The sequence below is a fragment of the Littorina saxatilis genome, linkage group LG16 (genome assembly GCF_037325665.1).
Source record: "Littorina saxatilis isolate snail1 linkage group LG16, US_GU_Lsax_2.0, whole genome shotgun sequence".
Lineage (NCBI taxonomy): Eukaryota > Metazoa > Mollusca > Gastropoda > Littorinimorpha > Littorinidae > Littorina > Littorina saxatilis.
In genome coordinates, this window is record NC_090260.1 from 36,608,581 (window position 1) to 36,636,020 (window position 27,440).

Sequence of the window (27,440 nt, forward strand, 5' to 3'; positions counted from 1 at the left end):
ATGCTGGACGAGACACATGCAGACGATTACCAGATGGACATTGTGGCACGTGACTCCCGGACAGCCGTTTATCTCAACTCGGAACATCTGTACAACCAGCTCTTTATCTCTGCACAAGACTTTGTGTTCCTGCACTTTTGTTTGAAGCGGATATATAGGGGGCTGCAGATGAAACTCAATCTACGTTTCAAGGCTGTTCCTCTACCCATCCCTCCCATTTACTACGAATCCCCGAGTAAAGGTAACATTGTTGATTTGTTTATTTAATCATTTAATTATTTCAACAAAGGAAAGGATATGTATTGTTTTTTTGTGTTTTTATTTTTTTACTTATTCATTTATTCATTCATTCATTCACTCATTCCTTCATTCATGTTTAGGTAATGTTCTTTATGTTCTTTATTTATTTCTTCTTTCTGTCTTTATTCATTTATTCATGAAGTATTGCAATTCTTTTGTTAACTTGACTCTTATGCGGAACTCATCACCAGGAATTGGACTATGGGCTACTTTTTGTTTTGCTTCCATGACAGTTGTTCTTTCTTTAGTCAATCATTAAACCTTAAGTCTAAGCTTTTCCCTTTTTAACACTTTTGGCAGCGTTCACTCTTAATTTGATGCTGAAAAAGGACTAGTTTCTGTCCACAGCCAAAGCTGTTATCACACAAATATTGCTATATATGACAGTGAAGCCTGTATTTGTTACATTTTAGCAGTGTTGACCTTGAGTTTCAACTAAACAAATATAATTATAGCAACATCTCAAAGTATGTGTGTGTTGCCTAATATGGACCACCTTCAACAACTAGAAGAAAATAAAAGCTAAAGGCTGGTTTCATTAGTTCAGTAAGAAGCTTGCTGAAAATAACCTATAACTAGCCCTCCAGCATTAAAAAAAATATAACAAATAGTCTTCTTTTAGTGGAAGTTGCTAATTTCATTTATTTTCTCTCTGTTTTTGATAAGTTTCTTTAGTTTTCTGGTGTGCTTCAAATAAGGTTCTCATCGAACCGAAACAGATACATCTAAAGAATATTTGAATTAGTCTGACTTGCACACAAAGTTGTATCATGTTATTTTGAAGTATTTTCTGTATTTAATTTTTGCTGAATATCTATCAAAGGTTTTTCGCTCTTTGTAGTCCAAGCGGTTAACTAAAGAGAGAAGGACTACCAAACAAAAAGTGAAACTTCTTCGAAAGAAAACAAGCTAGTTATCAGCAAGAAAGAAAACAAGCTAGTTATCAGCAAGAAAGAAAACAAGCTAGTTATCAGCAAGAAAGAAAACAAGCTAGTTATCAGCAAGAAAGAAAACAAGCTAGTTATCAGCAAGAAAGAAAACAAGCTAGTTATCAGCAAGAAAGAAAACAAGCTAGTTATCAGCAAGAAAGAAAACAAGCTAGTTATCAGCAAGAAAGAAAACAAGCTAGTTATCAGCAAGAAAGAAAACAAGCTAGTTATCAGCAAGAAAGAAAACAAGCTAGTTATCAGCAAGAAAGAAAACAAGCTAGTTATCAGCAAGAAAGAAAACAAGCTAGTTATCAGCAAGAAAGAAAACAAGCTAGTTATCAGCAAGAAAGAAAACAAGCTAGTTATCAGCAAGAAAGAAAACAAGCTAGTTATCAGCAAGAAAGAAAACAAGCTAGTTATCAGCAAGAAAGAAAAAGTGATCCATATTAGGCCACAAAAAAAAGGTCTGTTTACGGTAACATAGGCCAAAAAAATAGGGTCGGTAGGTCGGGATTTTTTTTTTCTCCAAAAAACCATATTTTTACGTTATATTTTGCAAAAAAACCCAAAAGATTTTTTTTTCTTTTTTTTTCCCCAAATGCCAAAAAAAGTCTAGGGTCGCGCGAAAAAAATAGGGTCGGTCGGGTTACCGTAAACAGACCTATTTTTTTGTTGGCGCTAGAAGGACGAGGCAAACACTGCTAAAATTGAACAGTACTGTCTTAGATGTCTTATAGACGGGCGCAGTGGCGTGGTGGTAAGACGTCGGCCTCCTAATCGGGAGGTCGTGAGTTCGAATCCCGGTCGCTGCCGCCTGGCGGGTGAAGAGTGGATATTTTTTCCGATCTCTCAGGTCAACTTATGTGCAGACCTGGGCTCGTATTCTTGATACAGCTGCAACTCATATACCGGCCTGTAAAACCACTTCCGCTCGATAAGTCCGCTAAGTGTTATTCATGAAACTCCGGGAAAGACTTACATGGGTGTCTCCGAGCTGAAAAGTTGGAGGACCCATCCCCCTCCTCTAAAACCGTCAATTTTGAATAAATCTTGTTAAAATATTGTTTGTAGATTTATGTCCCTCATGGACACACATTGGTGTCATTTAAGCACCAATGCTTTGCGGACAAATACGAGATACCGCTCGCGAAAGATTTCAACCGATGCTCGATCATACCGGCTTGTGGTGAAAGCGTGCTAGCGTTTTCTTTAATGCATTACAGTGTCCGATTATTTTCAACTGATTCCGTGGTCCAACGGTTCTCTCGTTCGCCTGATGCGTGATTGAGTCGAGTTCAAATCTCCATCTGCCCGTAATTTTTTTTTTATTCTTTGGCATTTGTTTATTTTTGTTTATTTTCTTCATGTGCAAAAGAGTACGTTATAATAGCAAAATTGATTTAAAAAAAAAGTTTTAGGCTGCAATGGTTTTTTTTAAAATCTTTGGTTAAGATGATATTAGTTTATTAATAAAGTTTGTTAACTTAAACATGTAAACATTTGATTAAAAAAATTAAATAAATAACCATGAAGAAGGATGCTTCCCGCTTAAAAAAACAAAGGTGAGAGACAAAAAAAAGCCACCTAAAATGCGGTAGCAGCCACCTGCATGCAACTGAGATTAAAAACAAAAAAATAAATAAAAAGGGTCTCCCTGTGTTTTTATTTCATTCAGTTTGTTTGGGTAGTTGCTATTGACTTTGAAACTGACACGCTGGCTAAAAAGCTGCAACATTGTGTCCTTCAAAGTCAAACTGTCGTTTAACTACCGCCCAGTATTTATTTTTACTGCCCAGTAATTATTTATTTTTCCCCGGTATTCATGTGTGTCTATCGGAAGGTCGGCAGCTACCAGTTGGTTATTTTTAGAATTGAAGATTCCCGATGCTTGCTCTTCTCTGCGCACGCGTTACCGGCGTTTTCGCCGGCATGTCAGTTTCAAAGTCAATAGCAACAACCCAAACAAACTGAATGAAATAAAAACACGGGGAGATTTTATTTTTATTTTTTTTATAAACCTCAGTTGCATGCAGGTGTACATGGCCTAGTACCTAGTAAACGCCCACCCCCCAGTTTCGACCAGTGGACTAGTAGACAAGGAAAATAAATAAAGATTATTCAGTCTGCTGTTATTGTTGTTTTTCAATTGTTTCCTTTCCTTAGACATGCTTCGGGGGTTGGACAGAAAAAGGTTTCTGAAGTGGCTAGAGAATCGCAATACATTTTTGACTGGGAGGAAAAAGAAGAAACGAAAGCTTCATCTTTGGTTTAAACATAAGTTTATTTCAACAAATGTTACAATCATGACATGTATACAAAAGACACAGGTAACAGCAACAAGCTAGAAGCTAATAGTGGTGTTCCTGCATGGCTATTATAACGTAAGGCGGTAACGGCTGAACAATTTGTCTAAATAAACCAAATTGGAAATCCAAAGCATCATCATTATAATCATCCTCATCTCATTAATCATCCAAAATTATCATAACATAATAAACGTTGCATAATCATTATAAAGAAAGACAGTAAGAGGAAGGAAGGAGGGGAAGAAAAGGAATACAAAGAAGAGGGATGGGTAGGAGTTGTGCAGACATTAAAGTTGTTGTCCGGGTTGTGGAGCATTGATTCTGGTTTGCCCAAAGCGGCCTGAACGTTCAATGAACGAGTGTACTCTTGACAAAATGTTCCTGTTCAAATCTAGAGAATACTGTCTGTCTCCATTTAGAAGGTGGGGGAGGTGAATACTGTGGTTAGGGAGGGTATGTATGGTTTCTTGACGTGCTTCGCGATAATTTGGACAATCTAATAGGAAGTGTTTTACGGTTTCGGACGGAAATGCGCAGTCACAAGATGCATCTGTAGCAACGTGTCGTCTCACTAGATCGTTATTAAGATCACTTATATATAGCCTGAGCTTACAGTGAATTGTTTGTGATATGCGATCTCCAGAATACCAATAACACGGCAGACTTAAATCGTTTTTTGACAAAAAGTGCTTGAAGGACTTACTAAGTTTTATGTAGTCTGGTAAAGAATTCCAGAGTTGTGTTGTAGATGGGAGAAATGAGTTTTTGTATAATTCAGTGTTAAACGATGGAACTTTCCTATCTAAAGGTCTGCGCTGGCGATATGGATTATTAATTGATATTAATGGTGGCAATATCGCAAGTAAGTAGTTTGGCACCTTACGGTGTACAATCTTGTGAAATAATATCGATTTTTGACGTTTACGCCTCTCTCAAAGTGAAATAACGCCTGACTCGTCGTACAGTTGTTGATGGCTTGTACCGCGGACTGCTCCAACAATGGTCTTCATCTTCAAAGCTTCATCTTTGGCGGGAAGTGATATCTGAAGAGGTTGATTTTGTGTGTTAGTGTTAGTGTTAGTGTGTGTGTGTGTGTGGGGGGGCCCGGGAGTTTTGTGCAATAACGCATCCTTTGAACACTTCTATGACAAATGACCAAAATATCGTTTTTCTGGCTAAGGACCCGCTCCTGCCAAGGGTATAGTACCTAGTAAACGCCCACCCCCCACTTTTGGGCAAAACTGGTACATAGGGTGGGTGGGCGTATTCAAGGTAGTTAACGGTAATATCATGTTAACCATCAATTTAAAAAAAAAACTCATTCTCGCCTAAACTTAATTTTTTAAATCAATTTTGATATTACAACGTACTCTTTTGCACACGAAGAAAATAAACAAAAACAAACAAAATTAATGACAAAGAGTAAAACAAAAAAAAAGTAAGGCCTGATGGCGATTCGAACTCGACTCAATCGCGCATCAGGCGAATTCGATAACCGTTCGGCTACGGAATCAGACACCAAATTCTCGCCACTGTAATGCATTAAACAAGACGCAAGCACGCTTTTGCAACACGCCGTTATGATCGAGCATCGGTTGAAATCTTTCGCGAGCAGAAGCTCGTATTTGACCGCAATGCATCGGTGCTTAAATGACACCAATGTGTGTCCATGAGGGACATAAATCTACGAACAATATTTGAACAAGATTTATTCGAACTTGACGGTTTTAATGGACAGTGTTGGTGAAGTTACTGACAGGTAGCGACTTTACAGGAGGGGGAGGGGTCCTCTAACTTTACAGCTCGGAGACAACCCGGTAAGGACTTACCGGTGTTTCATAAATAACACTTAGCAGTTGGCGGACTTATTGAGTTTTACAGGCCAGTATATGAGTTGCAGCTTTTTCAAGAATAAATCTTGTTGAAATATTGTTTGTAGAGAGGAGCAAGCATGAGGAATCTCCAATTCTAAAAATAACCAATTCTGGTAGCTGCCGACCTTCCGCCAGACACACATTAATACCGGGGGGAAATAAATAATTACTGAGCCGTAAAAATAAATACCGGGCGGTAGTTAAACGACAGTTTGACTTTAAAGGACACAATTTTGCAGCTTTTTCAAGAATACGAGCCCAGCTTGTGACTTAACCCCCTTCGTGTGTACACGCAAGCACAAGACCAAGATCCTCTAATCCATCTCTCGGCATATCAAAATCTCCAATAAAGTTCATTTCATCCACTGCCATTTGCTAAAATCTGCCTCAGCATATCAAAACCTCGATTCTAACAGAGCCAATTTAAAAATCTTGCTGAACATGTTACTAAAATATTCCCCAGGTGCTGTGCAAACGCCACTATATGACGGAGTAACAGGCTATGCGGGAGAGTTTCAATTCCCCTGGGCAGTAATCATCACTCCTCTTGACCACGTGATCATGATCAGCTTTCCCTGGGGGGAGCTGGTCGGCCTCCTCACTGTAATAACTGACACGTCAGAGATGCGTTACGACACATGCGAGCAGGAATATCCCAATGCGTCTGTCCACAACACATCATGGCTTGCAGTGTCCTATGACACCACCTGTCCCCGAAGAAAATGGGAAAGACAGTCGAGAGGTTTCCGCATGAACTTTACCTTTCATCACGTGACCGCCATGCCTGAGCAGCTGTCGGACGGCACGTGGAACTGCTCCGTGCCTCACTGGCCAGACTTCAGACAGCACGTCCTGTGCAATTTGCAGCGGGAGTGTAGGGGTGGGGAGGACGAGGTTCCCTGCCCTTACTACACACCGCGGTGTGGCGCTGGCTTCATCACGTCGGGCCGAGCCTGCCTTTTCTACCGTGGGAAGCTAGGAAGGCGTATCAGCTGGCTCGACGCTTCCGATCTGTGCGTGGAGCGAGGCGGCAGGCTGGCCACACTGAAGACTGAGGAGGACGCCATCAGAGTGCGAAGCTTTCTTCAGGTTCAACGATTTAAGAAAATGAATTTCTACATTGGGATTTTTAGAGTGACTAGCGTCCTTCAGTTGTGGTATGTTACAATTGTGTCAGTAAAAAGTCTCTTCCTAGCTTGCTGTTTGGCAATTAGCTCTGAAATGCAATGTTATGCTCTTAACGTTGGAGCGGAAAATAGCGTAGTTATTTAACCTTCCGCTATTTAGAGGTTGCATATATCACTGGGCAGGAACGGCATGCACAACACCGCTCCCTCAGTACCAGAAGAAATGACTCCTTGCTCGCCACATTTCATCTAATTCAATACGAATCGGTTTCCCTAATAATCTAAACTTAGCACACACTAAATATTGCGACAAATTTCACATCCCAATTCAGCTCTTAAGATCCCGTGTCATTTCATTCAAACTTGTGATGCCATTTAAGGCCGTCCACTTGGCTATCTAGCACACCTTTCGGATCAAAGATTTCTTTAACTGGGATTACGTGACCGCCGCTCAAATCAGGGTACACTCAAAACCGAACCAACAAAAACGGAAGGGACCAATTGAAATTGGGAAAAAAATCATAATAGGCAAAACTTGGCGACTTTTACATATGAGGAGAAAGTCAATCAATTATCTACGCAGAACATTATAAGATGTTTAGTGGCTTGTTGACAGACCAGCTATTTCTTTTTTTCGATAAATGCCTTTGATGACGTCATATCCGGCTTTTTGTAAAAGTTGAGGCGGCACTGTCACACCCTCATTTTTCAATCAAATTGATTGACATTTTGACCAAGCAGTCTTCGACAAAGGCCAGACTTCGGTGTTGCATTTCAACTTGGTGGCTTAAAAATTAATTAATGACTTTGGTCATTAAAAATCTGAAAATTGTAAAAATAAAAATTTGTTATAAAATGATCTAAATTTACGTTCATCTTATTCTTCATCATTTTCTCATTCCAAAAACATACAAATATGTTATATTTGGATTAAAAACAAGCTCTGAAAATTAAAAATATAAAAATTATGATCAAAATAAAATTTTCGAAATCAATTTAAAAACACTTTCATCTTATTCCTTGTCGGTTCCTGATTCCAAAAACATATAGATATGATATGTTTGGATTAAAAACACGCTCAGAAAGTTAAAACGAAGAGAGGTACAGAAAAGCGTGCTATCCTTCTCAGCGCAACTACTACCCCGCTCTTCTTGTCAATTTCACTGCCTTTGCCACGAGCGGTGGACTGACGATGCTACGAGTATACGGTCTTGCTGAAAAATTGCATTGTGTTCAGTTTCATTCTGTGAGTTCGACAGCTTGACTAAATGTTGTATTTTTGCCTTACGCCACATGGTTGGGTTTTTTTTTTTGGGGGGGGGGTGCGGAGAATGTATTTTTTACCTGATCCAAACGAGTTGAATTTTAGTCTAGGAATGCACCCGATTTCACAGCTTTTAATGTACCATTTAAGAAAATCCCCTTAGAAAAAAGGGATTTCCTCTTTTTTCACCACAAGAAAGTCCCACCCCTGTCACTAACGTCCATAAAAAATCACGGCTTCACTTGTTTTCAGACAAATGATTGATACAAATACTCCCGAAGTTTCAATTGTATGTAACCACTGGCGTACATTTGCTAGCCATAAACACGGTGTGTCAACTGATTCCGTTCATCCACCGGATGTTTCCGTTCATCCGCAGGATGTGTCCGTTCATACAGCCTCATTTTCGTCACTTGCTTCGGTAAAAACGTTGTGGTAAGTTGTGTGGGCAGCGCGCTTGTGTGATATTGAAAGAATAAGGTAGCGAAATGGTTGGGCTATGTGTACGATAAGTACCAAGGTGCTAGTGAATCCTAATAATAACACACGCGGGCCGAACGTGGCAAAATTGCCTGATTTTTTAACATCCCGGGCTTTGGTATTGCATTTCAGCATGGAGGCTTAAAATGTCATTTATGAGTTTGCTTATTAAATTTGTCATTAAAATCGATTTGAAAATGAGAGCGTTACAGTGCCGGCTCAAACAGATTCAAAATTGATTGCATCGTATTCTTCATCAAATTCTGAATCAGAAAATATATACATATGTCATGTTAACTGGTAAAATGTGATCACAATTAACGAAAATAGGTCAATTAGTACTACGATTATAATGTAGGAAATCGATCCAAACATGATTTCATCTTATCATTCCCTGATTCCAAAAACATATACATATAATATGTTGTATTCAAAACAAGCTCTGAAAGTTAAAAAGAATAAAGAAAAGCATTTTGTTTGTTTGTTTGCTTAATGCCCAGCCGACCACGAAGGGCCATATCAGGGCGGTGCTGCTTTGACATATAACGTGCGCCACACACAAGACAGAAGTCGCAGCACAGGCTTCATGTCTCACCCAGTCACATTATTCTGACACCGGACCAACCAGTCCTTGCACTTACCCCATATTGCCAGACGCCAGGCGGAGCAGCCACCAGATTGCCAATTTTAAAGTCTTAGGTATGACCCGGCTGGGGTTCGAACCCACGATCACGGGGCGGACGCCTTACCACCAGGCCAACCGTGCCGGTCAAAGAAAAGCATGCTTTCCTGTTTAGCGTAATAGGCTACCGCGCTATACTGGCTCGTCAATTTCACTTCGTTTTGCACGTGAAAGTGAGCTATATCCTTGTCGCGGGGATTGACGAAGCAGTTTTGTCGTGGTGAAAAAATGCAGTGCGTTCAGTTTTATTTCGTGAGTTCCACAGCTTGACTAAATGTAGTAAATTCGCCTTTCGCGACTTGTTTTATTTCCATTTAAGGTCAAAGGTGGTATAAAAGCTTTGCAAAAACCGGGGAAACCATACTGTAACTTTCTGAGCATGCGCTTTCGAGAGCTAAACGATTGTGTAATTATCTGAGCATGCGCACTTGTCAAAAGTCAGCAAATTTAACTTTACATTTGATTTTAAGCTGCGCAGGAATCTTCAATGACCAACGTGTAAAAAAAGAATGGACCCCAAACAAAAGGGCATTTTTCACCGGCTCGATCTAAATTTTTCAGTCCCACCACATGTGAAAGTTCCCACACCATCTGTATTCGTTGTCATTGTTTTGGAGAAAATGATATTTCGTGCATTATGCTCGTTTGCAACTGAACTACAAAAACACAAGTCGCGTAAGGCGAAAATACAATATTTAGTCAAGTAGCTGTCGAACTCACAGAATGAAACTGAACGCAATGCCATTTTTCAGCAAGACCGTATACTCGTAGCATCGTCAGTCCACCGCTCATGGCAAAGGCAGTGAAATTGACAAGAAGAGCGGGGTAGTAGTTGCGCTAAGAAGGATAGCACGCTTTTCTGTACCTCTCTTTGTTTTAACTTTCTGAGCGTGTTTTTAATCCAAACATATCATATCTATATGTTTTTGGAATCAGGAACCGACAAGGAATAAGATGAAAGTGTTTTTAAATTGATTTCGACAATTTAATTTTGATAATAATTTTTATATATTTAATTTTCAGAGCTTGTTTTTAATCCGAATATATGTTTTTGGAATCAGCAAATGATGGAAAATAAGATAAACGTAAATTTGGATCGTTTTATAAATTTTTTTTTTTTTTACATGTTACGGCTGGAATTTAAGTGTGTATGTCTGTGTGTATGTATAGTTACTCCTATCAGAAATTGTGCGTGCTTCTCTCTGTTTACTATCTAGCCTTCACACACACACACACAACACTCCAACCAGGCACAAAGACAAGAACACGGTTACAGCCCTTTGCCCATGTACCTCTATTGAAACAATCAACACAACATAAACATATTATTTCCCATTCATTCTACAAATCACTTTCACTCAACATGAAAGTTTCTATTTCTGTCAGGATACAGAAATCTAGCTGCACAGAAATACCCACATGTTACTTTCTCGTGCAGTCTATAACTCACGTGCACCCACGTAGTACTTCAAGCTTTGTTCCGTGAGAGCCTGTCTGTCTCACTACACACGAAGTCATTGTCTCAGGCAATACTTCTGTCAATATTCATTTCTGTTACACACAGATCAAAAAACCACGAACGCTCTACGTCTCGTGTTTGTTTACTTGGGGAACGTATCTCCGCACAGCTATCTCGCTGGTTACTTTTTCCCAGTCGTACTCACACCATTCAGTGGCACGTACTGGTCCACCCCACCCACGCAAACTGTCTTCGCGTGGTGGAATGGGACGGGGTCCCCGTTCTCCAGCGCTTCACGCTGACTCCCTCCTGCGCTCCCGCAGCTCACGGCTCGGGACGTAAGGGTGGAACCTCCCGTCTCGTATCCCCACTCCGCGACCCCTCTCGGCCCGGGATGCTAAAATACACAAGTTTAAACTACCATAAGTCTCCATACTTGAATAAACTTTTCTGACATTCTTTATCACTACCGTCAACTAACTTATGCGGTTACAGTATATACACCCGCTTACTCATAAGCGACTTCATTTCCGAAAAACATGTAAACATTCCTTTTTCAACAATGGCTGACAACCCCGCACGCTTTTCAGCCAATTCACACATGACTCTCCCGGTCATTTCTCAAGTCAATATTTCCGAGCAAAATAATATCTCCGAGCAAAATATCAATTCAATAAATACCTGTAAACACAGCAGTTGAATCCACCGATTCAATACCGCGGCACGAGTCTAACCGACCTCCCAGCGCCCGGTGAGAAACTTTACAAACAGGAGACCCTTCTTCTCCCTTCAGTGGTCTGTCAAGCTCTGTTGTCTATCGTCTCTACAACCGTGACCTCAGTTAATACTCTTCTCTGATTGGTCACATCTCACACGTGACAGCACTGCATTGCACCAGTGACATTATTTCACCGTGCAGTGCCTACTCAAAGTTCGTGGCCCATGAAATGTTGTACACCTGCGTCATATAACTCCAATATACATTATGTGCAAATCCGTTTGTCACATTACAATTTTCAGATTTTTAATGACCAAAGTCATTAATTAATTTTTAAGCCACCAAGCTGAAATGCAATACCGAAGTCCGGGCTTTGTCGAAGATTACTTGACCAAAATTTCAACCAATTTGGTTGAAAAATGAGGGCGTGACAGTGCCGCCTCAACTTTCACGAAAAGCCGGATATGACGTCATCAAAGACATTTATCAAAAAAATGAAAAAAACGTTCGGGGATTTCATACCCAGGAACTCTCATGTCAAATTTCATAAAGATCGGTCCAGTAGTTTAGTCTGAATCGCTCTACACACACACACACACACACACACACACACAGACACACAGACGCACATACACCACGACCCTCGTTTCGATTCCCCCTCGATGTTAAAATATTTAGTCAAAACTTGACTAAATTATAACAAGAGAAACCTTGAACGCTAATGTTCCATCGTCTGCATCGAACGAGGTGCACACTGTGAGAACATGCTTTCAGCGACGAGTGATGGTGATTTTGCACAATGAAGAAATGTCCTAATTTGGCACTTTTTTCTGTATCCTTATCTGTATGTGTTGCAAGATCGTTTCTTTTTACTGTACACGGGGTTCACCGCATACTTTCATCAGATGTGTAACGTCAGCGAATCAGACTGAAACTTCGCGCGACTCAAAATCGTTTTGTCACTGAAGAGAGCGACCTTGGCATTGGTGACGTCAAATGTTCCAAAACTTGTTTTTTCCAAATACTTCATGTTTGAGTGATGTGCTGTTTCTCCAGGTTGTTGCGACCGGATGTGAACCCAATTTGTGGTTTATGCCCAGAAGGTGAGAAATATGCAGTGGAATGATGGGACTACTTTCAAGGGCGGCCTTACCAAAAGTGAACATTGTCAACACACTTCCTGGGGCCCTGTATGTGATGTTAATAGACGTAGCATTGAGTCCACACACACAAAAACACACATTCCTTACCGCAAAAAGAGTGTACTAAAAAAATGACACAATGTTCTATTGTAACTCACGTTGCGAATCCCTCGCGACTTTCTTTGTTTAGTGGGGCACTGAGGGGGTCTCCGCAAGCCTCGACCCCGGTAAGTGCCCCACTAAAAAAATACGTCTCTTGGGATTCCCAATGTAAGTTAAAATAGAACATTGTGTAATCTTTATGTAACAATCCAACATTTTACTCTAAGTACGTCTAGCGTAAAGGCACACTATCCAGAAAGTTCCAAAGCAGTCTACCAAGGCATTGCTAAAATACAGTGTCTTTTGTCATGGAACTCCTCAAAATTGACGCCAAACCTTCCGTTCTTGACCTCTAATGTGATCACCATCTTCATCAATAACAAGAGGCGAAGCCTTCAAGGCTCACGTAAGAAATCGACAAACAGTAACACAAACTCAATCACTCCGTCACACATACACACACACACACAGAAAGCATAGGTGACACTGTGCAAGAAAGCGAGACACTAGATCTAGATCTGTCTGTCTGCATGTAGCCTACTTACAGACACGACTGTCAACTAGTCTCGGCCCGCTCAAAATAACAATGACCGAGACATTCCTTCGCGTGACGTCTAACGCTCTTACGCCATAATGTGACGTCTTCAAATGACGAAATGTTAAAGTTTCTACCACAGACATACACACGCACGCACGCACGCACATACGCACATATGCACGCACAGACAGACAAAGTTACGATCCCATAGGCTACACTTCGTGAGCCAAAAATAACATTGCACACAAAATATGCAAGCTAGGTGAACAAAACAGCAAGTTCTGGGTAGATAATTGATTGACTTTCTCCTGGTATGTAAAAGTTGCCAGGTTTTGCCTATTGTGATTATCATATAATATTTCATACCATCCTGACGAAGGCAGTTTATCTGCCAAAATATTGATCAAAACAAGTACTTAACCTGGTTACTGGTGTGTCTTTTTACATTTAGTCAAAGTTTTAACATAGAGGGGGGAATCGAGACGAGGGTCGTGGTGTATGTGTGTCTGTCTGTCTGTCTGTCTGTGTGTGTAGAGCGATTCAGACTAAACTACTGGACCGATCTTTATGAAATTTGACATGAGAGTTCCTGGGTATGAAATCCCCGAACGTTTTTTTCATTTTTTTGATAAATCTCTTTGATGACGTCATATCCGGCTTTTCGTGAAAGTTGAGGCGGCACTGTCACGCCCTCATTTTTCAACCAAATTGGTTGAAATTTTGGTCAAGTACTCTTCGACGAAGCCCGGGGTTCGGTATTGCATTTCAGCTTGGTGGCTTAAAAATTAATTAATGACTTTGGTCATTAAAAATCTGAAAATTGTAATAAAAAAATAAAAAATTTTTATAAAACGATCCAAATTTACGTTTATCTTATTCTCCATCATTTGCTGATTCCAAAAACATATAAATATGTTATATTCGGATTAAAAACAAGCTCTGAAAATTAAATATATAAAAATTATTATCAATTTTTTTTTCTCGAAATCAATTTAAAAACACTTTCATCTTATTCCTTGTCGGTTCCTGATTCCAAAAATATATAGATATGATATGTTTGGATTAAAAACACGCTCAGAAAGTTAAAACGAAGAGAGGTACAGAAAAGCGTGCTATGCAGCATAGCGTAACCACTACCCCGCTCTTCTTGTCAATTTCACTGCCTATGCCGTGAGCGGTGGACCACGAGTATACGGTCTTGCTGCGTTGCATTGCGTTCAGTTTCATTCTGTGAGTTCGACAGCTACTTGACTAAATATTGTATTTTCGCCATACGCGACTTGTTTTACATTTAGTCAAAGTTTTAACATAGAGGGGGGAATCGAGACGAGGGTCGTGGTGTATGTGTGTCTGTCTGTCTGTCTGTGTGTGTAGAGCGATTCAGACTAAACTACTGGACCGATCTTTATGAAATTGGACATGAGAGTTCCTGGGTATGATATCCTCCGACGTTTTTTTCATTGTTTTGATAAATGTCTTTGATGACGTTATATCCGGCTATTTGTGAAAGTTGAGGCGGCACTGTCACGCTCTCATTTTTCAACCAAATTGGTTGAAATTTTGGTCAAGTAATCTCCGACGAAGCCCGGACTTCGGTATTGCATTTCAGCTTGGTGGCTTAAAAATTAATTAATGACTTTGGTCATTAAAAATCAGAAAATTGTAAAAAAAATTATTTTTTGATCAAACGATCCAAATTTACGTTTATCTTATTCTCCATCATTTTCTGATTCCAAAAACATATAAATATGTTATATTTGGATTAAAAACAAGCTTTGAAAATTAAAAATATAAAAATTATGATCAAAATTAAATTTTCGAAATCAATTCAAAAACACTTTCATCTTATTCCTTGTCGCTTCCTGATTCCAAAAACATATAGATATCACGGTGTGTCAACTGATTCCGTTCATCCACCGGATGTTTCCGTTCATCCGCAGGATGTGTCCGTTCATACAGCCCCATTTTCGTCACTTGTTTCGGGAAAAACGTTGTGGTTAGTCGTGTGAGCAGCGCGCTTGTGTGATATTGAAAGAATAAGGTAGCAAAATGGTTGGGCTATGTGTACGATAAGTACCAAGGTGCTAGTGAATCCTAATAATAACAAACGCGGGCCGAACGTGGCAAAATTGCCTGATTTTTTTAACATTTTCTTGTTTTTCTCGCTCTGTTATCGAATCTGACCCTTGATTTGCACATGATCACCAAAACCATTGCCTGTTACGACATTTCGCTTGAACAGAAGTTTATAGAAACCCTTGGCTTTTGTACAATCACTTGTCTTTTGAAAACATACAGATTCCGTTCATACCCCATGTTTCCGTAACGTTCGTACAAAAGTGCATGTTTCCCTTCGTACGAAAAGCGTTTCCGTTCATACACATTCGTTAGATCAGGGTGAAACAGGCCCCGACTACAAGTTCTGTGTATTCCAATCGTTTTCAAATAGCACAAAATACAAATGCGTGTGATATTGGACCTATGTGAACCATAAGACGAATTGAATTTGCAAAAAACAGTTTTGTGTCCGTTCGTACTGATTTTGACGGGAAAATGTGTCCGTTCGTACCACTTTCATCAAATTGTTTCCCTTCGTACCCTTTTCAGTAATGTGTTCAGTGACGGAGCTTTCTGTGTGTTTTGATAAGAACGAAGATTGATTTGTGCAGTTGTGCTTGCTTTGCAGCACTGCAACGAAGACTGAACTAAGTAACATGTACATTTGTATGTTACTCCTATAATGCCATTTGCTTCACCTGTGATAATCATGAGCAGAATTTAGACAAATCAAGAAAAACATTATCCAGGCTCTATCAGTCCTTTTTACATTTAGTCAAGTTTTGACTTAATGTTTGAACATAAATGGGGAATCGAAACGAGGATCGTGGTTTATGTGTGTGTGTGTGTGTGTGTGTGTGTGTGTGTGTGTGTGTGTGTGTGTGTGTGTGTGTGTGTGTGTGTGTGTGTGTGTGTGTGTGTGTGTGTGTGTGTGTGTGTGTGTGCGTGCGGGCGTGTAGAGCGAAACTACTGGACCGATCTTTATGAAATTTTACATGAGAGTTCCTGGGATTGATATCCCCGGATGTTTTTTTCTTTTTTTCGATAAATACCTTTGATGACGTCATATCCGGCTTTTTGTAAAAGTTGAGGCGGCACTGTCACACCCTCATTTTTCAATCAAATTGATTGAAATTTTGGCCAAGCAATCTTCGACGAAGGCCGGACTTCGGTATTGCATTTCAGATTGGTGGCTTAAAAATTAATTGATGACTTTGGTCATTAAAAATCTGAAAATTGTAAAAAAAAAAAAAATTTATAATACGATCTAAATTTACGTTCATCTTATTCTTCATCATTTTCTCATTCTAAAAACATATAAATATGTTATATTTGGATTAAAAACAAGCTCTGAAAATTAAAAATATACAAATTATTATCAAAATTAAATTGTCGAAATCAAATTAAAAACACTTTCATCTTGTTCCTTGTCGGTTCCTGATTCCAAAAACATATAGATATGATATGTTTGAATTAAAAACACGCTCAGAAAGTTAAAACGAAGATGGTACAGAAAAGCGTGCTATCCTTCTCAGCGCTACTACTACCCCGCTCTTCTTGTCAATTTCACTGCCTTTGTCATGAGCGGTGGACTGACGATGCTACGAGTATACGGTCTTGCTGAAAAATTGCATTGCCTTCAGTTTCATTCTGACAGCTTGACTAAATGTTGTATTTTCGCCTTACGCGACTTGTTTTATAAATGTCTTTGATGACGTCATATCCGACTTTTTGTAAAAGTTGAGGCCGCACTGTCACACCCTCATTTTTTTTTTATCAAATTGAGTTTAAAACTTTAGCCAGGCAACCCCCGTACTATGGGATTGCATTTCAGCTTCAAAGCTTAAAAAATGATAACAAAAAAGTTTGGTCATTAAAAATCTGAAAATGCTAAAAGACTGAATGTCTAGGTTTAGCTTGCAGAAAGCATATTTTGAACAGGTTTCACATAAGTTTAGATCTTTGAAATGACATTGTGTAAGGAAACTGGAAGAAGACACACTTATCAAAATGTTTGCTCTTCAGTAAGATTTTAAACAGGGATGGTATTGCACCAGAAAAGCCACAGTCGCGTGTTGTTGCACTCATGAACAACATGCATTATGGGTTATACATAAGTCGAATTAGGGGTATTAAAATGCTAATTGCACAAGCTTTCTACCAAAAATCACAAACGTTATGAAAAGCGTACGAAGGGAAACAATTTGATGAAAGTGGTACGAACAGACACATTTGCCCGTCAAAATCAGTACGAACGGACACAAAACTGTTTTTTGCAAATTCAATTCATCTTATGGTTCACATAGGTCTAATATCACACGCATTCGTACTTTGTGCTATTTGAAGACGATTGGAATACACAGAACTTGTAGTGGGGGCCTGTTTCACTCTGATCTAACGAATGTGTATGAACGGAAACGCTTTTCGTACGAAGGGAAACATGCACTTTTGTACGAACGGAAACATGGGGTATGAACGGAATCTGTATGTTTTCAAAAGACAAGTGATTGTACAAAAGCCATGGGTTTCTATAAACTTCTGTTCAAGCAAAATGTCGTAACAGGCAATGGTTTTGGTGATCATGTGCAAATCAGGGGTCAGATTCGATAACAGAGCGAGAAAAACAAGAAAATGTTAAAAAATCAGGCAATTTTGCCACGTTCGGCCCGCGTGTGTTATTATTAGGATTCACTAGCACCTTGGTACTTATCGTACACATAGCCCAACCATTTCGCTACCTTATTCTTTCAATATCACACAAGCGCGCTGCCCACACGACTTACTACAACGTTTTTCCCGAAGCAAGTGACAACAAGTCGCGTAAGGCGAAAATACAATATTTAGTCAAGTAGCTGCCATTTTTCAGCAAGACCGTATACTCGTAGCATCGTCAGTCCACCGCTCATGGCAAAGGCAGTGAAATTGACAAGAAGAGCGGGGTAGTAGTTGCGCTAAGAAGGATAGCACGCTTTTCTGTACCTCTCTTTGTTTTAACTTTCTGAGCGTGTTTTTAATCCAAACATATCATATCTATATGTTTTTGGAATCAGGAACCGACAAGGAATAAGATGAAAATGTTTTTAAATTGATTTCGACAATTTAATTTTGATAATAATTTTTATATATTTAATTTTCAGAGCTTGTTTTTAATCCGAATATAACATATTTATATGTTTTTGGAATCAGCAAATGATGGAGAATAAGATAAACGTAAATTTGGATCATTTTATAAATTTTTATTTTTTTTTACAATTTTCCGATTTTTAATGACCAAAGTCATTAATTAATTTTTAAGCCACCAAGCTGAAATGCAATACCGAACCCCGGGCTTCGTCGAAGAGTACTTGACCAAAATTTCAACCAATTTGGTTGAAAAATGAGGGCGTGACAGTGCCGCCTCAACTTTCACAAAAAGCCGGATATGACGTCATCAAAGACATTTATCAAAAAAATGAAAAAAACGTTCGGGGATTTCATACCCAGGAACTCTCATGTCAAATTTCATAAAGATCGGTCCAGTAGTTTAGTCTGAATCGCTCTACACACACACACGCACACACACACGCACGCACACACGCACATACACCACGACCCTCGTTTCGATTCCCCCTCGATGTTAAAATATTTAGTCAAAACTTGACTAAATATAAAAATGGGGCTGTATGAACGGACACATCCTGCGGATGAACGGAAACATCCGGTGGATGAACGGAATCAGTTGACACACCGTGGATATGATATGTTTGGATTAAAAACACGCTCAGAAAGTTAAAACGAAGAGAGGTACAGAAAAGCGTGCTATCCTTCTTAGCGCAACTACTACCCCGCTCTTCTTGTCAATTTCACTGCCTTTGCCATGAGCTGTGGACTGACGATGCTACGAGTATACGGTCTTGCTGCGTTGCATTGCGTTCAGTTTCATTCTGTGAGTTCGACAGCTACTTGACTAAATGTTGTATTTTCGCCTTACGCGACTTGTTACGAGAAGTCATGGCTTAATTGTGACACACACACAGTTACATCGCAGCAAACACAGTCAGAGGTCAAAATCTTGCGTATGCTGACTGTCTGTCGCGTTGTGTTTGTTGTCTGTGTGTAGGTACAGGACTGCCTTTCAGTGGACTGACAACACAATTGTACATAACGGAATCTTGGCTCCAGTAGCCCCAAATCTTGTAACTAACATCGTAGACCACAGACAACAACCCAGTCATTGTGGATTTTATGCTCAACGCCGAGAAACCAGGTTATCACGATGCAACTACCGTGCCTTTGCTGCAGCCATATGCGAAAAAGTCCCGGCAGAGTCTGGCACCACTGAAACTGAAGAGGCGCTCTTGTTGCCCACCCTTGGAAACAGCACGTTCAGCATTTCAGCAGTGGCATGTCCAAAAGGGCATGTGACGCACGAGTTTCTGGCGTGTGACCTAAAAAGTGAGTGCTGGTCACGTGACGAGACTACGTCATGTACAGCACATCTGACGCCACTTCCTCCTGCGTACACGTGCCGCAATCTGATTGGTCAAGTACCGTACACCTTGGTATGTGATCACTGGGCTGATTGTTCGGACAACAGTGACGAGGACTTCTGTGTCTTCCCTCCCTGTCCTCCTGGAACCTATTCTTGTGGAAACTATCAGGTGACCAGCAATTATGCATGCAACTAAAAATGATTACTCTCTCTCTCTCTCTCTCTCTCTCTCTCTCTCTCTCTACCTGTGTGTGTGTGTGTGTGTCTCTCTCTCTCTCTCTCTCTCTCTCTCTCTCTCTCTCTCTATCTATCTATCTATCTATCTATCTATCTGTGTCTGTGTGTGTCTCTCTCTCTCTTTTACCACGAGGCAAAAAAGACAAAATCTAACATCTGGATTTCCGACATTGCTAATACGAAATCAAGATGTTACCGAAGTTGATAGCCATAAAGTCTTGGGAAATAACCATTGACAATAACCTGTCTTGGTCAAAACAGGTAGATACACTTTGTAAAAACACATAAAAAAATTATTTCAGTTATCAAAAATCAAACAATTTCTAGGCCTACGCACAAGAAAACTTTTTTCAGGCACATATTCAGTCAGCTATTGACTATGCTTCCACAGTGTGGGACTCTGCAAGTGCAAACACTTTGAAACACTTGGGCATTTTACATAGACGAGCTGTTAAATTAATTATTTTAAAAAATACATCTCTTTCCATAACTCATTATAAACGATTGCAAATTCTTCCTATCAAAGATAGATTTGCATATAACAAAAGGTGTGATGATGTATATAATTATGTCAGGGAATGCACCTACACTTATTCAAATTGCCTCAAATTTCAAAATAAATCATAGAAAATGTAACAAATTAATGACCCCAACTCCAAGAATTGACCTGTACAAGTCGAGTCTATCATATTCTGGAGCAATTATGTGGAACGCCATTCCTAATATAATTACATTACGAATACATGAAACATCATTCAAGGAATATTACATGCTGTTTCTTTTACAAAACTTATAAGAAATATTATCAAGCAGCTGGCAAAATATAACTGTACTCTCTGATTATATTGAAAAACATGATTATATATAATGCATGAAGGATTTTTTTGTTATACAAACAAATGTTTCTCTGTTATGTATAATTTTCAAGCATTGCTAAAGAATCACAATGCATCTTAAAATGTTTTATTGGTTGCTTGACATGTTAATCATGGTAAATATGTCATTTGTACTTTTGTTGAACTTTCCTTCTATTTCTTCTTGTTTGTTACCCCTCAATGGACGAGGGCCGGATGAAAAAAAGCATGTATACATTGCTTATTCTGTTACCCTCGTAAAATAAAGTTCAATTCAATTCAATTCTCTCTGTCTGTGTGTGTTTCTCTCTCTCTATCTGTGTCTTTGTGTGTGTGTGTCTCTCTCTCTCTCTCTCTCTCTCTCTCTCTCTCTCTCTCTCTCTCTCTCGCTCGCTTACTCTGTGTCTCTGCAGGCTTTTCTCCCATTAACTTTCGAACTTGAAAAAACAGCCTCTTGCAGCCAACAGGGGCCTTACGCACTCAATGATTGACTGAATAATTTTCCATTCTGTCCATTTCGGTGTACACAACTAATGCGTGGTGTGATACTTGGTACAGACCAAAGTCGAAGCTTATATTTTGCATTAGCACGATACAAAACTTCATTTTATGAAAGGACTGTGACATGTTCTGCTGTAATTATGATTCCAAAATGTTTAATGTACACACACGATTAGCAGCTGTCTTCAAGAGAAAAGATTTCAGGATCATGCTTGAAGTTGACCAACCAAACAGGAGACCATATTTTGTTTTCGTTTAGATTCTTCTTCAACTTTGTTTTGAGCAGATTCACTCTGGTTTTACAGTGCATACCACGAAACAAAGTTTGTAACGGATGGCAGGACTGCTCTTCATCATCCAAAGCGGACGAGAAGGACTGCTGGGGTGTGGATCCTTTACCTCACCTCTGGAACCAGACTACAAATCCTCCTGGTGTGCTAGATATCAATAACCTGGGAGAATTTGTTCTGAAAAACATACCTAATGGGACAGATGGTGTCAAGTTTTGTCATGAAACACACGTTCGGTGTCCGAATAACGGGAACTGCTTGCCGGTGTATCTCCGTTGTAACGGTGTGTTTGACTGCGTGCATCACGAGGACGAGGCTGCCTGTGACAGGATTACGTGCCCAGGCTTCTATCGCTGCAGGGGGTCTACTGTCTGTCTGCATCCCAACAGCGTGTGTGACGGCTTCCCTCAATGCCCGCTGCATGACGACGAGCTGTTGTGTGACTTGAGCTGCCCGTCTAACTGTGTCTGTCGGGGACTGGCCTTTTACTGCGGGCAGAGGTTTGCTGTGGGGGAGTATGAAGGGCTTCGCTATCTGGACGCAGCAGGCAGTGGACTCACCACCTCTGACGTCAAAGGGTCTCCTCTTCTGATCTTTCTGAGTCTGGCAGAGTGTGGTCTTTCCAGCCTGGAGGGTCTGGCTCTGCCAAACCTCCTTGATCTTGACCTCAGTCACAACAACCTGACGTCACTGAACAGTTTGGTGTTGGACGGAGTGCCACAGGTGAGGAAGGTTGTCTTGTCAGGCAACGTGTTCTTAAGAGTGTTGGACAGCGGTCAGGGACGACACGATCGCCTGTCAGAGCTGGACCTGTCTGATGTATTCATGCCACGGCTTAACGCCACTGCGTTGACCGCCTTCCCTGGACTGCAACACCTCAACCTCTCTGGCAGCCAGGTAGAGCGAGTCCTCGATGACGGTTTCCAGCGGCTGACGGAGCTGCATGTCGTTGACCTGCGCGGCTGTCCCGTGAGCCACCTGCCCCAGGTGATGTTTCAGGGTCTGAGGTCACTGCAGGCTGTGTACGCGGACTCCTTCAGGCTGTGCTGTCCCGCCCTGCTGCCTGCAGACTTTAACGTTCACAAGTGTGCTGCGCCCTTCGAAGAGGTCTCATCCTGTGCCAACCTGCTGAACTCTGAAGCCTACAGCACTGTGACCTTTGTCGTTGCTATCGTGGCCGTTATTGGAAATGGCTCCAGTTTTGTCTTCCGAGTGTTTGTGAGTAAGAGCAAAAGCAAGCTCGGGTTTGGGGTTTTCGTGACGCACCTGTCTCTATCTGACTTTCTGATGGGGGTGTACCTGATATTCCTCGGGGTGGCTGACCGGACGTACCAGGGTAGGTACCTGTGGAATGACGTGTGGTGGAGAAACAGTTCTGCGTGTAAAGTGGCAGGCTTCCTGTCGCTGCTGTCCAGCGAGGTGTCCACCTTCATCATGTGCCTCATCACTCTGGACCGCTTCCTGGTGCTGCGCTTCCCCTTCAGCAGGGTGCACTTTGGTCTCAAGTCCGCGCACCTGGCGTCAAGCGTTGCTTGGCTGGCAGGTGTGATCCTGGCAATAATCCCCCTGCTGCCAGTAGCGTCACATTGGCGATTCTATGGTCTCACCAGTATTTGCGTCCCGCTGCCCGTCACCAGGAAGGAATTTGCAGGTAGTTGGTACTCCTTCAGCATCGTCATCGTCCTCAACTTTGTGCTCTTCCTTTTCGTCTGCTGCGGGCAGCTGGTCATCTACTGGTCAGTGCAAGCCAACGCCATGTCTGCGGCCGCCACTAGCACCACGAGGAAAACACAGGATCTGACCATCGCGCGACGCCTGGTGGCTGTGGCCCTGTCGGACTTCTTGTGCTGGTTCCCTATCGGACTGCTGGGTCTGTTAGCGTCTCGCGGGGTTCCAATCCCGGGCGAGGTCAACGTGGTTGTGGCGGTCTTGGTGCTGCCGCTCAACTCGGCGCTCAACCCTTTCCTCTACACGGTCAACGTGCTGTTGGAGCGCAGGAGGCTTGCCCGCGAAGAGCGACTGAGGAAGCTGATCTTGTCGCATCTTTGCTAGACTCAGACGCACCTCAGCAGCAAACAAAGCCCTGTACATTATTCTTTTGAAGGTTGTTTTAGGGATATTCGTGTGTTAATGGTCTCCAAAAAAAGAGCTCAAGTTCTATTTCGGAAAGAAGTTACTGCTTTTGCGCCTTTTTTCCGGGACAGTTACTTTTTTACGCACAAGGACTTCTTCCTGCACAAAAATGACTGCAGCAACAGCACTGATGGTCGTGGTTTTATAATGATTATGCTTGTGGATCAGAAAGAGCTTGACCATAACAGAGGGGAGCAAAGTTTTACCTTTAAATCCCTTTGTATTAGATGTAGGACCCCTGGACAATAAAAAAAAACCTAGAATGGTCGCTTGTTATTGACTTTGAGCGTGATATTAAAAGCTACAGAGCAGACCGGCACGGTTGGCCTAGTGGTAAGGCGTCCGCCCCGTGATCGGGAGGTCGTGGGTTCGAACCCCGGCCGGGTCATACCTAAGACTTTAAAATTGGCAATCTAGTGGCTGCTCCGCCTGGCGTCTGGCATTATGGGGTTAGTGCTAGGACTGGTTGGTCCGGTGTCAGAATAATGTGACTGGGTGAGACATGAAGCCTGTGCTGCGACTTCTGTCTTGTGTGTGGCGCACGTTATATGTCAAAGCAGCACCGCCCTGATATGGCCCTTCGTGGTCGGCTGGGCGTTAAGCAAACAAACAAACAAACAAGCTACAGAGCAGTATCCTGAAGAAAGCAATTTGTCTCTGGTCAGTGTTAAAATCAAGAGCAGTGCCCTTAAGAAAACTCTACTTGTCTGTAGTCAGTGTTAAAAGCTAGAAGAATGCCCGCAAGGAAACTATTCTTTTCTCTGGTTAATGCCAAACGCTGGAGCAATACTTTCAAGTAACCTATTCTTTTCTCTGGTTAATGCTAAATTCTGGAGCAACACCTTTAATGAAATTATTCTTGTTTCTGGTTAGTGCTAAAGGTTAGAGCAATACCTTCAAGTAAACTATTCTTTTCTCTGGTAAGTGCTAAACGCTGGAGCAATACTTTCAAGAAACTGTTCCTGTCTCTGGTTAATTAATGCCAAATGCTGGAGCAATACCTCTGAGGAAACTCTTCTGTTATGTGGTTAGTGCTAAACGTTGGAGCAATACCTCAAAGGAAACTATTCTTCTCGCTGGTAATGCTAAACACTAGAGCAGTGATGAAATGCTTACTTGTTACAACACGTGGCAACATGTACAGTTTGTCACTGCAATCTGGTCTTATTGATGTGCTTGTATTTCAATGCTTGGACTTTTGAATTGTAAATTTTAGTTGTTAAAATTTTTTATTCTGCAGCAATGCTTTGCTTGTTACTTAGTTGTTTCATTGAAGAGCACACTGCTGGTGTTGTTGGTGTTGTTGTTGTTGTTGGTGTTGGTGTTGTTGTTGTTCTTCTTCTTCTTCTTTTTCTTCTTCTTCTTCTTCTTCTTGTCGGTCTTGTTGTACAGAGTGAAGACAAGAAAAGCATGACAAAGGGAATACTTTGTTGGAACCTGTTTCACTTGGATGCTGATGTCGGTTTGGGAAGGAGCAGCAGAAGAAGGGGGGAAGAGGGGGGAAGGCCTGGTGATTCTCCTCGTGCCCTTGCTGAGTCCAAAGGAGTGTCGTCAGACCCTCTAAACTCTTTCCCCCACAAACACCGCAGCTCATTGTCTTGACCGGAAGGGTCTAAAAAAACAAGTCGCGTAAGGCGAAAATACAATATTTAGTCAAGTAGCTGTCGAACTCACAGAATGAAACTGAACGCAATGCCATTTTTCAGCAAGACCGTATACTCGTAGCATCGTCAGTCCACCGCTCATGGCAAAGGCAGTGAAATTGACAAGAAGAGCGGGGTAGTAGTTGCGCTAAGAAGGATAGCACGCTTTTCTGTACCTCTCTTTGTTTTAACTTTCTGAGCGTGTTTTTAATCCAAACATATCATATCTATATGTTTTTGGAATCAGGAACCGACAAGGAATAAGATGAAAGTGTTTTTAAATTGATTTCGACAATTTAATTTTGATAATAATTTTTATATATTTAATTTTCAGAGCTTGGTTTTAATCCGAATATAACATATTTATATGTTTTTGGAATCAGCAAATGATGGAGAATAAGATGAACGTAAATTTGGATCGTTTTATAAATTTTTATTTTTTTTACAATTTTCAGATTTTTAATGACCAAAGTCATCAATTAATTTTTAAGCCACCAAGCTGAAATGCAATACCGAAGTCCGGGCTTCGTCGAAGATTACTTGACCAAAATGTCAACCAATTTGGTTGAAAAATGAGGGCGTGACAGTGCCGCCTCAACTTTCACGAAAAGCCGGATATGACGTCATCAAAGACATTTATCAAAAAAATGAAAAAAACGTTCGGGGATTTCATACCCAGGAACTCTCATGTCAAATTTCATAAAGATCGGTCCAGTAGTTTAGTCTGAATCGCTCTACACACACACACGCACACACGCACATACACCACGACCCTCGTTTCGATTCCCCCTCGATGTTAAAATATTTAGTCAAAACTTGACTAAATATAAAAAGGTGGAAGGGGGGGGTAGCGTCACGCAGTACGAAGCGGCTGCAGTTGTCGTCCATTCCTTTCTTTGGATAAAAACAATAACAAACAAGTCGCGTGAAGCGATATAACAACATTTAGTCAATCTGTAGGCATCAAACTAACAGATCAACTCCAAAAACCAGTCGTCGGCAAAACTACATTCAGATAGTCTCGGCTAACCATACCATAGACCGAGACGGGTCACGCTAGTCGTTGCGCAGCATGGAAACATTATACTCTATGGCATTCCATTTGTCAAATAATTATTTGGATACTTTTTCATGTTTTTTTCACCAGTTTTAGCTAAATAATCATTATTTAGAAGCTCATGTGCTAAATAAGTAATTGTTTATAAACAATGTAAAACAATTCTAAATAATTTTTTGTTTACGTAAACCATTCATTATTTACCTAAACAATTCATTATTTACGTAAATAATTCATTGTTTACGTAAATAATGATTTATTCAGCAACATTGCTGCAAACAATGTAAAATACGTCTAAATAATATATTGTTTACGTAAACAATATATTATTTAGACTTATATTACATTGTTTATAAACAATCAGCAATGTTGCTAAATAAATCATTATTTACGTAAACAATCAATTATTTACGTAAACAATGAATTGTTTAGCCAACACATTTTCCATTATTTAGGGGTTTCTAGGATTCAAACAAATTTACTTACATTTTCTGATAAATAATGTTTGGAGATACCTTGTATTGAATTATAGTATATACACAAAGAAAAAACAAGTCGCGTAAGGCGAAAATACAACATTTAGTCAAGCTCAGTCGAACTCACAGAATGAAACTGAACGCACTGCATTTTTTCACAATGACCGTAGTCTGCCGCTTGTGCAAAACGGAGTGAAACTGACGAGCCTGTTCAGCGCTGCAGTGGTTTCGCTGTGCTCCATAGCACGCTTTTCTGTACCTCTCTTCGTTTTAACTTTCTGAGCGTGTTTTTAATCCAAACATATCATATCTATATGTTTTTGGAATCCGGAACCGACAAGGAATAAGACGAAATTGTTTTTAAATCGATTTCGGAAATTTAATTTTGATCATAATTTGTATATTTTTAATTTTCAGAGCTTGTTTTTAATCCAAATATAACATGTTTTTGGAATCAGCAAATGACGAAGAATAAGATGAAATTGTTTTTGGATCGTTTAATAAAAAAATAATTTTAATTACAAGTTTCCGATTTTTAATGACCAAACTCACTCATTAGTTTTTAAGCCACAAAGCTGAAATGCAATACCAAACCCCGGCCTTCGTCGAAGATTGCTTTGCCAAAATTGCAGTCAATTTGATTGAAAAATGAGGGTGTGACAGTGCCGCCTCAACTTTTACAAAAACCCGGATATGACGTCATCAAAGACATTTACCGAAAAAAGGAAAAAAAGTCCGGGGATATCATACCCAGGAACTCTGATGTCAAATTTCATAAACATCGGTCCAGTAGTTTGGT

The 27,440-nt window shown here is 40.5% G+C and overlaps 1 protein-coding gene across 1 annotated transcript; it reads left to right on the top strand.

Moving 5' to 3' along the window:
• LOC138949978 (G-protein coupled receptor GRL101-like) lies at positions 1-23,384 on the top strand. The gene is made up of 4 exons (XM_070321760.1): positions 1-241; positions 5,873-6,480; positions 12,196-12,242; positions 21,692-23,384. The coding sequence occupies exons 1-4, from the start codon at positions 1-3 to the stop codon at positions 23,382-23,384; spliced, it is 2,589 nt and encodes an 862-aa protein (XP_070177861.1).
• Positions 23,385-27,440: the final 4,056 nt, after the last annotated feature.